This window comes from Mustela putorius, unplaced genomic scaffold (assembly GCF_011764305.1).
Source record: "Mustela putorius furo isolate JIRA1106 unplaced genomic scaffold, ASM1176430v1.1 tig00000275_pilon_pilon_pilon, whole genome shotgun sequence".
NCBI lineage: Eukaryota > Metazoa > Chordata > Mammalia > Carnivora > Mustelidae > Mustela > Mustela putorius.
This window is the reverse complement of record NW_025421341.1, coordinates 3,884,240-3,901,946: the sequence shown is the minus strand read 5'-3', so window position 1 is coordinate 3,901,946 and position 17,707 is coordinate 3,884,240. Positions and strand designations below refer to the sequence as shown.

The 17,707-nt window shown below is 41.5% G+C and overlaps 1 protein-coding gene across 3 annotated transcripts in view; it reads left to right on the top strand.

Annotated features, from left to right (window-relative positions):
- Positions 1-12,781: 12,781 nt before the first annotated feature.
- BOLL (boule homolog, RNA binding protein) overlaps positions 12,782-17,707 on the top strand; it is a 61,697-nt gene continuing 56,771 nt past the window's right edge. For 2 of the 3 annotated variants that reach the window (XM_004772173.3, XM_013045719.2), the window contains exons 1-2: positions 12,782-12,999; positions 16,780-16,923. In XM_004772173.3, the coding sequence (XP_004772230.1) occupies positions 12,937-12,999; positions 16,780-16,923 (207 nt within the window). In that variant the 5' untranslated portion in view covers positions 12,782-12,936. The remainder of the gene's footprint in view (positions 13,000-16,779; positions 16,924-17,707) is intronic. The other variant, XM_004772177.3, reaches the window with a different exon arrangement.

Sequence of the window (17,707 nt, the reverse complement as noted above, 5' to 3'; positions counted from 1 at the left end):
TTATTTAAAAAAAAAAAAAAAAAAAAAAAAAAGGCTCTGTCACTGCCCACACTATAGGACTGCTCATCTTCTGGGATCCTAGAATTCCATCCTAGGGCAGAAATCAGAACAGACCCAAAGCAAGCAGTTGCAAAAGTAGGAGGATGCTTATAAATTGGAATAACTTGAAATTGAGAATTAGACTGAAAGACAACTGGTGAACCTAACCAGGTCCAGTAAACCTGAAAATACCTAGCCCAGAATCAATGACCAGATATGTCAATGTAGTTCTTCCAGCCCAGAGAAGTCACCCCAGAGCCCTGGGCCTAAGAAAAATCTTGTGAGAATATTAAGACTTTCCGTACTCTACCAGGAAACCATAGCTGGGGAAGAGAACTGATAACTGCTTTCGATATGCCAGATAACCTTCTATGAAGTAGTTTGATCTCCACTTTACAGACAAGGAAGGTAAGGATCAAAAGGGTCAATGAGCTTGCTCAGAGTTAGAGCCAAAAGGAAGTGATGGAACCAGGATGAGGCGCTCAGAAGGTGCGAGTCCAGTGAAGTCCTGGAGACTTCACCTGTTCTGAAGAGCCACTTCTCCAGGTCTGGAACCACTCACATTCAGCATGATGGCCTCTCCTCTTGACATCAGTATTACCTCTATGTCATCATGGTGGAGTGTGAAGCTGACAGATTTATCGGTGTGTGAGGAAACACATTTATCCTCTTGTTCACATATGTGTAAGAAAGGGTATTTTGACATTAAAAGTCAGTTCTCCTGGTAAGTTCAAAAATACATTGAATAGGAGTATGGCATTTTCAAATGAGTCATATATATCCTTATATTAAGTCATAACACTCTCTAATACACACAGTAATCATTTCAATTTGTTAACTCAAGAAAACAATTTGCAGAGTAATTTGTAATATAAATATTGTAGTAGAATAAGTATGTATGAAGGCAAAAAAAGGTAAGCAAAACCAAATACATGTTCTTAAAATTCAAAGGCTTTTTCTTCAAAGGTATTCTTTTGTCCCTTATGTTAGCAATTAAGTAGGAAATTTCAGTAACTAAAACAAAAAAGTCAACTAATTTTGTGTAAAGGTACAAGTAATCCACTCCATGATAGTGGTCCTACAAAAATGAGAAATTACAAATTGTTTAGAATAGATCTAGATTCCTCAGTTTAATAAATCTTCGAAGTAATGAAAGGCATTACATTTAAGAAATCTTTAATTAGAGCCAATGTTCTTCAATGTTCTAAGGCTACTGCTTCCTTCCCATGTTGGGGAACTTCTACTACCTGCAGGAAAGCAGAATACCTGGGTGTCTGTCCATTAACACTGCCCTCTTGGGAATCATGTAGACCCAAAGGCTAAGATACAGGATTAGGAGCCCCAGGCAAATCATCTGGGAACATTCTGTATGTGTAAGGCAAATGTCTTTTTAAAATAGGCAGTGTTAAAAATAATAATAATAAAAGAAAAGAGGAAGTCAGTGTTGATTTATTTTCTATGTATTACTGACTTTTTATTGGATCCTGAAGATGGAGCTCATGTCATCATTATGGTCCACACTAATGCAGAAACCACAGAGGCATTTATGAAATCTACCCCTGGAATGGCACCAGTGAGGCCCACATGAAAACTTGTTTCTCTTCTTTCTCTATTTTAGTTGACAACTTGGATCTTTTCACGTATGACGTTATAATAGAAACTTCTTCGAACGAAACACACTCCCGAAGCCTGACACTTGCAATGCAGGAGTAAATATAAGTTTGAAGACTCTTCCTCTCCCCATCAGGTACATATCCCTAATCTAATTCATCTGCATGTGGTAGGGGGTTTTCCTTCAATTTATGCCAAGACATAAGGTTTATTAATGCTTTTTTAAGCATCCTAGGACCCATTGGAAGAAAGTAAAGAGTGATATTTCTTTCTCTAATTCATTTCCTTTGATCATGATGTATCAATCTTATATCTATTTTGTTAACCTTATTGATATGCCTTTGTTACATTCTACCTCAAGTGTTTTGGGAGGAAGAAGCAGAGTGCAATATTTAAATAAACACAAAATTGTAATGCATGTTCTGAAGTATAAAACAAAAATAAAGTACAGTCTCTTCTGTAAGGCATTTTTAGTTCCCCATAAGTTTTCAGGTACCTAGCTCTTTCGTTGAGCATAATGCAAGTTTATCCCGTTTACAAAATGAAAGGCCATAAAAAAGTGAGTCCTTTAAAAAAAAAAAAAAATCCATTTGAGGCCAAATGTCTACTGAAAACTGGATTGCTAGCATTTCCTCTGTCATTAACCCCGTGAGAATCCCCCAGTTCCCACCCTCACTGACTCATATAGGTCACCATGGAGATAGCTACTTCTTCCCTTATCCACAGTAGAGGAGCAACAGCTGCTGAACAGCACTTGGGATGTTTGCCATTCTCTGTTCTATATAAAATGTACTGGTGAAACTTCAGATGATGTCACAATTGTTTTTTAAAGATTAGGGTGGATAAAGTCATGTTGCAGGGATCATCTAAAATATAAAGCAGCAACAAAGAATTAAAATTTAACTTAAACTGTGAAGTAAGATAATGAACAACAAACATTGTGCAATATTACATTTAGTGTAATGAGACATCATAGAGCTTTCTTTAATTTTTCTCCTAACCAAAATGGGATTTTAGTAACTGTAATATAGAATTTATTTGGAAGATTCCTTATGAGCCATACTTAAACGCTAGGAAAAAAATACTAAACATCATCATTTTTAGATGATCATTTCTAAGGGAAAGGATATTTTTCTGATTTTTGATAGATACTATATTTCTCATAATCATACTGATGTAAATTCTAAACTTCAGAAAAATAAAATATATGAAAAAATAAAATCTTACCTCTTCCATATTTTTCCTATCTTCAAAATATGGATTAAACAGGTTTTTTATTTGTTTTCTGAAAATGTAAATAATGGTGTGTGGTCTGTGATTGAAACCAAAGTCAAAAGGAGTACTTCTTATCTGTACACCCAGGAGGTGAGAAAAAATAGCATTTGATTAGAAAAAAAGTATTTTCTCTTATTTCGCATCTTAAAATTTATTTAGTAATCTACACCCAAGGTGGAGCTTAAACTCACAACCCTGAGATCAAGAGTCGCATGCTTTTCTGACTGAGCCAACCAGGTGTCCCTCTTATTTCTCTCTCTTTTTTTTTTAAAGATTTATTTATCAATTTTAGAGAGAGTAGGGTAAAGGGCAGAGGGAAAGGAGAGAGAATCCTCTAACAGACTCCCCACTGAGCATGCAGCCCTACTCAGGGCTCAGTTCCAGGGCCCTGAGACCATGACCTCAGCCAAAATCAAGAGCCAGATGTTCAACTGACTGAGCTACTCAGGCACCCCTCTTTTTTCTCATCTTAATTCTTCATACTCACCAATCACTAAGGACACCCATTAGGTATGACTCACATGGAAATATTTCATTAACACTCTTCATTTTAAAGACAATCTTCATACTCATAGAGATGCTCACTAATCCTTCCTGTGGAAGGGCTTATGCCACTTCAACTGGTTAACAGCAGGCTCAGTCATGTGATTTACTTTAGCCCATCAAAGAGGAGTCAAAGCCCCTTCTGAACAGAAACTTCAAGAGCCAGTGTATGCTTACCATGATCTCATTTTCCTCTGCCGCAAAATTAATTGGTCACCAGATATAGGTTTGATCCTAAGTGAAAATGGCAACGGACAGAGCTCAAGCCAATCTACAGTGGATGTATAACATGAGCAAGAAAGCAATGTCTAAGAGGCTTTACTCTTAGATTTGGGGGTCATGTGTTACTGTAGTATAACTTAGTCTCTCCTGATACAGATACATAAGTTTACTGAAAACTCTATACTTTCTACAACAATGTTATTGGTCCATATGGCCAGATATTACTTGATTTATATAGCAAATAAATATTCCTGGCATCTACTAAACTAGTAAAAACTAAAAATTTCTGGATATCCAAAAATTGTGTATAGTTATTTCTATTTCTGTGACATATTTTTCTCATTTCTTTCCTATAAGCTATGTAAGTCTCTATTTCTGCCTTTTTTGTTACATGTGATCGATTGAAAATGCCTTACTCCTATTCAATGTATCTTTGAACTTACCAGGAGAACTGACATTTAATGTCAAAATATCCTTTCTTAAACATATGTGAACAAGAGGATGAATGTGTTTCCTCACACACCGATGCAAGAAAGGTGCAAAAGCGTGATCAATGCATGCTTCTTTGGTATAATTTTTCCTTCTGTCTTGAACATTTCTCTCCTCCTCCACCCACATCAACCTTCCCAATCCTTGCAAGGTAACTCAAATTAACAACCTAAGTTGCCAAGTTAAAGCATTTTTCAGCCTTGGTGTACATTCGTGTGTGTGTGCATGCACGTGTGTAAACTGTATACACATGTGCCTTGAATAATTTTCCATTGGACTGAATGCCTTTTTTCTTCTTAGTTTGTAAGCATTCTATATCAAACACAGAGATGTCACACTCAGATCCTGCTTCAGTAAGAGGCTCACTCTCTGGCTTCCAGACAGCCTTCAGCTGTTCAGTTACTCAGGGTTCACCTCAGCTTTTGAACCAAAGTCATGTTCTTCTTGGGGCATCCCATTGCCAGTGAATGAGTGAGGTGTTGATAGGTGAGGTCAAGCTCTTCTCTTCTCTGGGCAATCTCCAGTCAACGGGCTTTAGCCATTTACACCATGATAGGACTGCTCCAACAGGCAGTCATTGTTCCAGCTGCCCCTTGGGCTGTTTGAGATTTTTGTCGTGTCTGTATCTGAACTCCTCCTGCCCAATCCTACTTCTTCTTTTCCCTCCACATGTGTTACTTTCCAATAAATCTTTCATCTCTAATGCCACATGCTTCTCAAAGAACCCAACCTGTATATTATAGATGTCATCCTTATTAAGGCATCAGCTTTAATATTTTCCAGACTATTATTTATTGATTTTATGATATCTATTATATAATCTATTAATCGTTATATAAACAAATATGTCTCTCCTTTTTTCAGCATTAAGAAACACTTTCCAGGGCGCCTGGGTGGCTCAGTGGGTTAAGCCGCTGTCTTCGGCTCAGGTCATGATCTCAGAGTCCTGGGATCGAGTCCCGCATCGGGCTCTCTGCTCAGCGGGGAGCCTGCTTCCCTCTCTCTCCCTCTGCCTGCCTCTCCATCTACTTGTGATTTCTCTGTCAAATAAATAAATAAAATCTTTAAAAAAAAAAAAAAGAAAAAAGAAACACTTTCCAACCTCCAAGTTGTACATGTAATCTCCTACCTTTTCTTGCAAGGCTTTTTTTTTTTTTAACATTTAAGTATTTGGTCCTTCTATACTTTATTTTTTAATTTAGCTTATATTTGTATATAAGCATTTTATAAATTTTTTAAAATAAGATGGTGGGCTACTTTTATTTTCCTCATTAAGTAATCTATTATTTTCTCACTAAATTGAATTATCCCTCTTGTCATATGTTTAATTCCCACATACACTTCAGTCTACTTTTGGGTTCTGATCCAGTTGTGATGAGCACTGGTATTATATGTAAGTGATGAACCACTAAATTCTACTACTGAAATCAATATTAAACTATACGTTAACTAATTAGAATTTAAATAAAAATTTAGGAAAAAATAACCACCTTTTTGAAATGCAAACATCAAGAGGGATGGTTCCCCTATTTCCCAGTTTCAGTAAGAGTTAAGAGCCTAACTTTGATGTTTGCTTTACTACAGTTTGCAAAACTACTTCCTGCTATAAAGACATGAGGTTTTTTCCTCTCTATAAAGCCAATAAGATGGTGATTCTAATCATCAGGAAAGGTTAGGATGAACTATCTGTGATATGATGGGTTGTGTCTGCTTCGCAATATAAGTGCGTGAGATTCCTCTCTTTTTCTTTGCAATTTCTTGCCTGTGATGTGCCCCACAATGTTCATGCCTATTCAGTGGTGAAACTGGTTTCTGTCTCTATTACCTTTATGGAGAGGTTTTCTGACTGAGAAGATTTTGCACTTTAATTATAGTTCTCCAATGATGACCAATATGGATATTTTCTTGAGTGTAGAACCAACAGAGGGGGGCGCCTGTGTGGCTGTTGGTTGAGCTACTGCCTTCAGCACAGGTCATGACCCTGGAGTCCCAGGATGGAGCCCTGCATCAGGCTCCCAGCTTCACAGGGAGTCTGGTTCTCCCTTTGACCTTCTCCCCTCTCATGCTCTGTCTCTCAAATAAATAAATCAAATCCAAAAAAAAAAAAAAAAAAAAAAGAACCAACAGTGGGCAAACTCATAGAAAGCTGGTTTTTAGCCTGTAATCATTAAACACAACGTGCAACCTAAACTTTCAGTGTCACAAGATTACCAGATCTTGGGTTACCAGATCTGTGCTCCTGATATCATCCTTCCTGCAACCTCTGAGGTACCCTCTCTAAGAAAAAGACAAGTTTGAATTTTTCCTCAGTTATTCTGTTTTTGTCATGTTTTCCTTCAACCAAAAGCAAACTAAATTCAACCTGTTTAATCCTCTTATAGAGAAAAGATCATTCAATGGTTATGAGCACAATTTTGTATATGTGGTTGGCCCAAATCTCCCTTCAGGACCAACCTATTGTTCCACCAGATACTGGGTATGTAGACTGTTCTCACCTAAATTCCTCTCCAGAAATTTCCCACAGCCAAAGAAAGTCATCTTGTCCAAAGTCCAGACTCCTGTGTGGGAGCAGCCTGCACCCAACGTCTAGAGATGGGTAGATGAGGATAGAGAGTATGGCGGAGAGGGAAGGGACCCTAGTCTGTAGGGACAACTCTGCAGGTCATCCTAGTATTGCGGAGACTCTGTAGCAAAAATCACAATTCAACTCAACTTGCTCTGCCCAGTCCTGCTCCCCTCACTCTTCTCAGGTACTCTTCCCAAACTCGGATTCCCCAAAATTTCTACAGACAAATCTCAGAGTACGTTTCCTGAGGAACCCACTTGCAACATTCACCAAGATGAATATTTTTCCAAATCTCAAACAGTTACTCATGACTGAGAGTATGATAGTAAAACATGATGAACATGAGCGAGGGTTTCTTGACACCATCGTACAGTACAGGAGCTGTGTTTAGGTAGGGCTACCACTGGCCCATTCAACATCTTTTTATGAATTAGAAAAATGCATTCCCATTGAGTGGAGGGGCCTGTGGCTACATGCCTGGTAGAGCACTAAGGGCTGGATTTCAGACTACTAGCTCCTTTGGCCAGACACCCTTATGTGTTGATTAATCTATGCAACACCACATGGTGGCCTTTCTTAGATTCAGAAGATCAGAGTGTGCCGAGGCAATAATTGTCCACTACTCAAAAACAACATAGTTGCTGGAGGAAAGGACAAGTGACAACTAAATATTTACACAAAGATGTTTGAAATGTCATAGATAGAAGGATACTAGGAACATGAACTATTGCCAAGATGCCTATGGGTGGGAGAAATATGAATTAAGAGGTTCATGATAGTACCCGAAAATACTTCTTGATTTGAAGGAAACCAGGATATGTCACCCCAAAATATGCCTCTTTGACCTACTAATTATTATGAGTTGAAGGCAATTAAGAAGCAATAAACACAGAAAAAGCTCCCCCTTTTGTGCCTAAAGGCAGGAAATAAATTCTTTTATTGGAGACAGACTCTTATCAGCCCCAAGACAGAGCACCAGAGGAAACTGCAAACTAATCTTGTTAATCTAACCATGATCTTCCTAGTTACTTCTTCACCATTTACTATCTCTAGCCTAAACTCCTTCATCTTGTCAATTACTCATAAATTTATTGTTTGCCTAAAAGGTATAAAAGCTTTCTGATCTGAACAGTTCTTAGGTCTTCATTCCCTTATAAAGGCCCCCATATACACGTAAAGATTCAGTAATATTTGTTTGCTTTTCTCCTGTTACTCTTTGTCAATTTAATTTTCAGACCCAGCCAGGGACCCTCAGAGGGTCAAGGAAAATCTTTTCCTCCCAGACAGAGCATATCTAAAGATGAAATAAGAGTGGAAAGAGGTTAAAAAACAGCAGTTGTATAAACACAACAAACAAACAAAATCTTTATAAAAAAAAATGTGGGGAGGTGCCTGGGTGGCTCATTCAGTTAAGTGTCTTCCTTGAGCTCAGGTCATGATCCCAGGGTCCTGGGATTGAGCCCCTCCACAGGCCCCCCTGCTCAGCAGGGAGCCTGCTTCTCCCTCTGCCCCTCCCCCTGATCATGTTTGCTCTCTTTCTCTAATAAATAAATAAAGCTAAGAAGAAGACAGACAGACAGGAAGGAAGGAAGGAAGGAAGGATGAATGGATGGAAGAAAGGAAGGAGGGAAAAAAGAAAGGAAAAGAGGAAAAGAAAAGGAAACGAAATGGAATGAAACGAAAGGAAAAGAAAATAAAGGATAGAGAGAGTAAGAAAAGAAAGGAAAGGAAAGGAAGAAGGATGGAAGGAAGGAAAGGAAAGGAAGAGAGAGAGAGATAAGAAAGATGAAAGAAAGAAAGCCAGCCAGCCAACCAGCCAGCCATCTGTGGTCAGGTGAGATCAGGTAAGGGTAAAATAAAGGGCCAAGCCAAGGCAAACACTGCAGAACTGAGTCTATTACTGGACAACATGTTCTGCGCAATCACTCTTGCACTGAAGCTTTGCTGCACAGATCTTATTTCTGTATATGGTGTAGAAAGTAGAAAGCTTATACACTCTTATTTATTTGCTCTTAAGGAAATATCTGTGAATGTTCAAAGGATTTTGCAGATGGGATGTTCCAACCACAAGGTCTTCCCCTGAAAAGCAAGTGAAAATATGTGTATAATTATTAAACCATACTTGTGTAAGTGAATCAAGAAGAGATTTTCTGACAATGACTGTTTTCCATTCTTATTCCAGAAGTAAGAGTAAAATGGTAAGGAATAAAATGGTATAAAGGAATAAAAGGTATAAAATGGAGGGTGATGTGAAGGTTGTATGTTCATTTAGTCTCTATTCTATATATAATTACTGAGGTCCTACCTTATGCTGCACAGTGAGTTCTCTATTGTATACTCCTGTGTCTAAGTAGTTGCTCAAAATAAACAGCATAAGCAAATAAAACAATTTTATAAGGAATTTTCCAATAAATCACTTACTATTCCAATCTAGATCATCTCTATAACATCCTTTCTAAATGTAAGTATTACATTCCATAAAGGAAAAGGAAATCTGAACTGGACTCTCTGCTCCTTAAGACAGATTTTTAAAAACTCCTATCCCTCATCTTTCCTATTTCAAATATCTAACCAGCATAGAGAAGAAGAAAGCACCTAATCATCCTCCAAAATACAACAATAGGTTAACAGACATGGGAACAAGAGAGAAATAAAATGGAAGCAGAGACATCTTCTAAACCTGTCCTTTTCATGTTGTTTTAGTCACCCCCCCATCTCTGCACCTGGCAACTCTTCTACTGCTACACTTAGCACATTGAGTGTATAAACTTTCTACTTACTTAGCTCCTTCTTGCACTAGACCACAGGTTGCTGGAGAGCAAGAACCATTGCCATATCCACTCCCTCAAAGTAAAGCCTGGTCCATAGGAGGCCCACAAATAGTTACCTAGGTCTACAAGCTAGAGAACACATCCAAAGTGTTATTGAGGGAAAAGGTACCTAAAATGGATTATTAGGAGTTAGAATCAGTGTATAGAAAAGTCAATAAGAAGTAATGGAAGACCTGTCAGTAAGGGAATGCAAGCAAGGGGGAAGGCAGGTTCTGATAATTCCCTGAAACGAGAACTATGCCCTTAACTGACTGTGTGAAGGGAAGAGATGAGAAACATTGGGGTGCTACCACAAAATATAAACAAATGGGATATTAGGTTTGCAGTTTGTTATGGGTTGCACTTTTATATTTTTCTTTGTCAATGACATCTCCAGGATTTGAAACTTGAGACTTCTGAACCATCCTCACCAATCCCTCTCCATCATCACCATGTCCAAGAGTCTCAGTTCTTCTCTGGTTTCTCCTTAACCCTTTCCCAATATTTTATTCTCATTGCTGCCACTTCTGTTTAGATCCCCATTATTTTTCACTGGAGTAGTATGCTCCTAATTCAATTCTCTGTTTCCTGTCCTTTAAAAACTGTTCTCTGGTCTGAAGCTATCTTTCTAAATTTTGGTTCTGATTATCTAACTTCCTGATTCAATAACCTTCAGTGGCCTTCTGTTTGCAAAGGTCTCTAGAATAAAACTCTAAGTCATTATTGCCACAGTATAAATAACATCACGGAGTGAAAGTGCATGGGCAATGGGGTCAAACAGAACCAACTTTTGAAAACTGCATCTACCAGTCACCAGCAATGTGACTACATGAGTCACTTTCACCTCTCTAAGGTTCAGATTTCCAGAGAAAAGGAATGGTAACTAAGAAGACTAAAAAAGGATGTGCCTAGTCTAGTGCTGGGTAGATAAAAGGGGCTCTACATCTTTCCTCCCAATTTCCCACCCAGACCAGAATTTCAGCCTTGATGATAACTTTACCCAACTCCAGACATTGTGCTCCAGGATGCTGTCCCTTGCACTCCTACAGAATCCTTGATCACAGTTCATACATCACTTACATTATTCTGCTTGTGTCTTATTAACTACAAGCACATCTAGGTATAATTATTATTTTGAGCAATTAGTCCTTTTTCCCCTTCTAGGTTGAAAAAAACTCAAGTTGAAGATTTGATCTTGTTCATCTTCTCTCTTATAACATCAAACATTAGGCACTACACGTAATAGGAGCACAATAAACGTCTACTAGTTGAATTGTATACTTTTACATGGTCTACCCAAGTTTTAAAACAAAAATATCCTTTTGCTTTAAGAATTAAAAGAGAAGGGGCGCCTGGGTGGCTAGGTTGGTTGAGCGACTGCCTTCAGCTCAGGTTGTGATCCAAGGGTCCTGGGATTGAGCCCCACTGTGGGCTCCCTGCTTGATGGGGAGTCTGCTTCTTTCTCTGCTGTTCTGCCTGCTTGTGCTCTCTCGCTCTGTCAAATAAATAAATACATATCTAATAAATAAATAAATAAATAAATAAATAAACAAACAAAAAAGAATTAAAAGAGAAGCAGAACAAAGAATTACCATCTTGGGCCCTGAAATACAGCCACCGTTCCCTAAATTAAGTTGATGATTTACATGTCACAGACTGAACACCTACTGTGGTGAAGGCAGTCTTTTTAAAAATAAAGGTTTTCAGTCAAAAAAGACTTGAGCAAAAAATGAAGATAGTAATAGCCACTCAAATCTAACAATATTATTGGGGAAAAAAGCCCAAAGATTAGCTTTAATATTATCGAACAGCGAAGTTATTCTGCTCTACAATATGAGTATTAATTTGAACAGGTTCGTGTTTTCTGTTTCCACAGAAATTAAAACCTGAAATGAGCTTAAATGGCTCATGCAGAAATGTATAATGACTTTTAGGATGCTTTCGCTGAACTGAATCGAATGAAAAAAATTATATTTCCTATTTTTTGGTAAATAATATAAAGATCTGAGAGCATATCAAAAATTAATAGAGCGATAGTGCATATTGTTAAAGTCTTTCTCTTGAAAGTAGAATAACCCAAAGTCAAACTGTTATGAGAGGACAGAGGTTATTACTATTGTAAATGTTAAGTGTCGCCACGAACTTTTGTAAAATACGCGCCAACATGGTTAGGCTCGTGAATTCTTGTCAGGGAGACCCCGGCTGAGTCTCTGAAAGCTTTAGGTTTTGGCCGAGTGGCCTGGATCGCCGTCTGACTGGAGGCGCGGTCAGTGGTCGCAGCGACGGTCGCCAGCCCGGCCGCGCACGCTCACTCAGCTGCGATGACTTGGGGCGATTGTGAATTTTCTGTCGCCGAGACGTATATTCTGTAGGCACGCTCGCTGTCACATCGCGCAGTACGGCGGCCACGTGTAGAACTCTCGGCCGCCTTCCACGGACCTCGGCAAAGAACTCGTCCTTCCAAGACGGCCCCAAGGCTGCGGCGGAGCGGCCAGAGCCGCCCCCGGCGCGCCGCCCCCTGCTCCCCCCGCTCCCGCGCGCGACGGCCCCGTCGCCGACCGGCTCCCGAGGCTGTCGCGGCGGCCGGGCGGTGCTCGGCCGCGAGGGGCCCGCGGCAGCCGCGAGGGGCGCCGGCCTGCGCCGGGGGCCCGGACTGGGCTGCACGGCGGGTCCCAGCCAAGTCGCCCGCGCTGCCCCGCCCGCCGGCCGGAATGAGTGACGGCGACAGCAGGTGCGAGCGCGGAGTCCGAGGCTGCTCCGGAGTCCCCGAGTTTGGCGCGTCAGGCCCGGGGGGTCAGCGTTTGCCTCTGGAAACCGCCCTCCTCGCCCCGCAGCAGCCTCGCGAAGTGGCCCCTCGGCCGGCCTCGTGCTCCTTAGTAAAGCCTGGGGTCACGTCACCCACCAGTCGCAGCCGCCGACTTTCCCCCAAACGGGAGAAGACAGGGAGGCGCGCAGTGCATGGTGCTTTGCATAACCGTCCGCGTTCTCCTCCCCAGCCGTCCGAAGGCAGGCGACGGTGGCCCCTGGGCCGAGCCCTCGTCCGCACACCCCACGCCCACCCCGACTTGCCGCACGCTCTTCCCCTCAGACGGCCCAGCTCGGCGACGCCGGCCCCAGCCGAAACCGCCCGCCCGCGTCGCTCCCGGGCTTGCGGCGCCCGCCCGCCCCGCCGCCTGAGGCGACGTCGCTGCTCCTCCCCACCCCCCCGGGTGGCGGGTTCAGGCCCCGGGTCCGAGCCTGCGCCGCTGCAGCTGCCAGTGCCGCCGTCGCCGCCAGGGGGAGTGTCTGTCGGGAGCCGTGGTGTTGCTTCCGTGGTGTGAAGGTGCTTTCAGACTTCGGGTTTCCGTTCCTCGCCCTCGCATTTGAAGCGCGTGGAGGAAGATGGAGACCGAGTCCGGGGCGGTGAGTACAGCAGGCCGGGCCTCCGGCCCCGGGATGGCGCGGGTAAGGAGCCACGCGGACTCGGGTCCTCAGGGGCTGAAAACCGAGGTCGAGGGCCCAGACGCCCACTATTTTGTCGGGAAGAAACGCGGACAGGATGCCCCGTCGACCACCGCGAAGAGCGGCCCGGCCTGCAGGCCCCGTCCGGTCGTGTCGTGGGGTCCGGAAGGCGGGACCGCCGGGCCTGGGCCGGGTGTAGGCCGGCGGGGGCACCTCGGAAAAGGCCGGGAGGCTTCGGGAGTCGGCGGGGGGCCGGGTCCCGTGCAGCAGGCGGCGCGCTGGGCCGGAGCAACAGCTTTCCCGCCCAAACTGGGCTGCGCGGCGTCTTCGACGCTCGCTGCGGCGGGACTCCCCGGCCGCCCACCGCGAGGGGTTGCCAGGGCGGCGGACGCCGCGTCTCGGTGGAGACCGGAAGGCCTGAGAGACCTGGGGGGAGGGGAGGGGCACCGTGGCCCACGACGGACCCAGACACTCCAACACCCTGTGTGCGCTGGAGCCCCTCAGGGCCCCGTGGGGGGCGGGGGAAGGGGGCGGGGAGTCAGGGAAGGCCTGAGAGGCCTAAGCCTCCGAGGCAGGGGCGGTGCCAGGCGCGGCGGTGCCCCACCCCACCCCACCCGGCCGGCAGCCAATCAGCACGCGCCACGTGCGGCCGAGGAGTTGCCCGCGCTCGAGGCCGACACGCCGGCCCGGTGCGGTTGAGGGTTCCCGCCACTGCTGCTGGCGGGCTTGCGGGACAAAATTTCTCGCTGGCTGGCTTTCTTTTCCCTCCCGCACTTTGGTGGGGAGGGGGTGGACCCTCGTGTCAGTGCCCAAGTTCACGATGACCCGCGAGAACCTGAGGAAGTTGTCGCCACGGCCATATCCCCCAGCGCCTCGGCTTGCTGGCCTCGGAGGGGACGGAGCGCCGAGGCTGTGACCGCGACGGTTAGCCCGCCCTCTTCCTGTTGTCTTCGTTGGCAAAGTGGATGATAGATTCCGAGGTTAATTCACAAGGGAAGAAGTCAGTAAGGGCACATTTCTTTAGGGGGAAATTCTTAATTAGCGTTGGAAGTTTTGCTAAGCCAAGAACCCTTACTTCTAACCAAATAACAGCACCTACCTAAGTGCTTCCCATACACTTGCAAAATTATTGCCAGTGGAATCTGAGGCTTTCTCTGTTGTTCAACACCATGCATCGCTAGCCTTCTCGAAGGAATTCAGATGTTGCTTCTGCTTGAACCTTGTTGCCTAGAAAAAATTTTCTAGGCTATTTTTCTAGGCATGTTCTTAAACCTCAGCCTAATGATTGGGATATCATGAGCAGGAAGAAATGATTCATTCGTTTATTCTTTTGTTTCACAAATATTAATTGAACACCTCCTACGTACCGGCTTTACTTCAGACGCTGAGTGAGCAAAACAGGCAGAAATATGAACATTGCACTACCGTGGAAAGTGATAGACAATAAACACAAATTATATAGCATGTTGGAAAGTGATAAGTGGTAAGAAAAATGAGGCAGTTGGAACTCACAGTACAGCAGGAGTCTTAGAAACTGGAGAACGAAGTGAATAGGCTGGGAAAGTTGATGTTTTTTCTTTCTGGGTATCATTTAACTAGTTTCTCAAAGTAGGAAATAAAGCACTCTTTTCACTTCTGTTCATGTCATCTCTCTCAAGGAAAAATAATGGAATTAACTCTAAACAAATCGGAGAACAAACAAGTTCATATGTTGAACTCATTTTGTTTTGAAGAAGAAACTTTCATAAAGACTGATTTTTTTTAATTTTGCAAATACGTAATTTCTACTCTCTGTAAACAGAGACAAGATTATATCTACTAGAGATATGCTATTATCTCTAGCAATGCAAATACCTGGTAGAAAAATAAAACTAAGCATCCCCAGATCATCTATCCTTTGCACTACAGAGTCATTCCCTAGAGAGCATGCTGTTACGATTGGATTCCAGTTTCTTTCGATGAAAACTACAACACAGCAATTATTAAATGGGATAACTTTTGGGTGGTTTAATAGGTGTCTTTATGAACCCCCTTATACTGGGAATATGTGTTGTTTGTTCCTCCCTTAATACTAGTTGCAGAATAGAGCCCAATAAGGTCCAGCCTACAACCCCATAATCACTACTGGCCTAGTCATTTCTCAGTATATCTTGAAGAGATTAGGGGTTATGGTTTTATTGGCCAATGAAGTGAGAAAGGAGAGCAAATATGAAAAAGAACAACTCCATTACCTAAGTTAGAGATTAATTTTCTTGTATTTGTTTCTCAGAGAATTGATATTATGAACTGCAAGCTTTTTGAAGCTCTCATTTAGTATGTTAGACTGTCTCAGAAGTTGGTTAAGTGTTCCCAGAAGGAGAGTAATTAGCAAGTGCTTAATTGGTTTCTCTTCAAAATCCTATTCTCTTTTTTTTTTCAGATATACATTGAGTCTACCATCTTGCCATTGTACAAAGGCTTACATGTTAATATATATTTATTAAAATCTAAATTAGGCCCCCCAACTTAGCATTGTGAACATACATGTACTGTGCTCAGTTCTTTTTTTTTTTTTAAAGATCTAATTTATTTATTTGATAGAGAGCCGGGCAGAGAGAGAGGGGGATGCAGGCTTCCCCCAGAGCAGAGAGCCCAGTTTTACGGGGTTTGATCCCAGGAACCTGAGATCATGACCTGAGCCGAAGGCACTGAGCCACCTAGGCACCCCTGAGCTCAGCTCTTTAGTATACAGATTTATACCTATGAGTTATATGTATATACTTTTTTTTTTTACAAAATCAGTTTGATCTTCAAATTTAAAAATGTGACTTTAGAACTAAATATGGCGAACTTGAATGTCAGAGTTTATTGACTGACTCATCAGTGCCCTTTCGCCAAAGACTACCAGGAACATAGCTGTAGTTAAGTAATGTTGGGTCTATTGAACTGTTGACACAAGGAAGAGCATACATCATGGAGCCTCTAGGTAAGAGGATGTTAGAAAAGAATTTACTATGGGGTTTAGGCATGTATTAAGCTGTTTTTAGAGAATATTTAAGGAAGAAGGGCTTTACTCTGAAGTACATGTTGTCAGAAAGTGGGAGTAATTCTATGATTGGGTATGTTAATTTTTATTTAGAAGGTTAAGAAAAATAGATGGAGGCCAAATCTGTGATTGACAAAGAAGGAGCAGTTACACATATCAGCCAGGATAGAAGGATGTTTGGTCATTTTTGTGGTTTGGACAATGCTTTTGTTTTTGTCAGGGTTCAGATATGATTAAGGAATGGTGTATTTTTTTTTATAAACATATATTTTTAGGACTGGTGTATTTTTTATGGTGATTCATCACAATCACAGAATAACTTTGCCTAATGTCTGTTAAGAAGAGAATGCCACAACCTTACTATAAGTTCCAGGCCAACTCCTACCACCACCAGAACCAAGCCAGTCCCCAGATGTCTTGGGCTGCTTTTTCTCTTTCTCAAACTTCCTTTTGAATTTAATATTCCTCAAAATTTATAATACTTAAATAGTATACTTAATAACAACATGAGTATGTTTAAATAATATATGTTAATATTTAAGATTTTCTCTGTAGTGGAACAAATTCTGTATTTCCCATGTTTTTGTTGCTCCAAAAAGTATTAGTTCTAACTCTAATCTTTATAATATTAGCATAAAATTAAAGTCTAAAATATTACATTTTGCTTAAATGACTCATCTTTTTGATGGATATATGTTTTCAGTCTGCATCAAAACTTATACCCAATGCTAAAAGTTTAAAAGAATTTTATTTTACAGCAAACATCAAATCAGACGCAAACAGATTCATTATCTCCATCCCCTAATCCTGTGTCACCTGTGCCTTTGAATAACCCAACAAGTGCCCCAAGATATGGAACAGTGATCCCTAATCGCATCTTTGTAGGAGGAATTGACTTTAAGGTACCTATTTATGCATGCAATGTAGTGTATTTTTTGTATTAGAAGTTACTTTATTTCTCAGAAATACTTGGTACAACTGCAAAAATAATCTTATTTACTAATTGCATAATGATTACTAGGTTTCACTTTGTCTTATTATAAAGAATCTTTTCAATAACAATGTAGGTTGAATGGAACATATATAATTGTCCAATTTCACATACAAGGAAATTGAGGCTCATTGATATATCTGTAGGCTCCCAGCTTCTTAGTGACAGAGTGAAGATTAGAATCACAGTATTCTGACTCATAGTTTCATATTCTTTATTTCACCATACCATACTAATTATATTTTATTACATAGTACTCCAATAGACCAAATAATGCATGACTATAATTTTTAAAAAGATTCAATACTTTTTAAAAAAACCACAAAACTTAGTCTTATGAAATCCTGTTTCTTTATCCCAATTTTATTCTCAATTTCCTGCTAAGTAATCTGAACTTACATCTTTTACAAATTGCTTTCTGCCACCTAATTCAGAATTTGGTCACCAATAAAAGACCTGTGACCTTGTCAGAATAAAGCATCTTAACATTAATATATTTTAATTAGGTAATGAGCCATTTCACTGTTTCAGAGAGGCTTAGTTTGTTGTTGTTGTTAGTTGTTTTTCAGCACTATTTGGGAGTAGTAGTAAACACCTATGGGAAAGGCCTGCATGGCTATTTTAAGTAGAATATCCTTCTTTCCAAGCGGATATATAGAAGCATTTCCAAGCTTCCACTTTATATGCTAGAAATT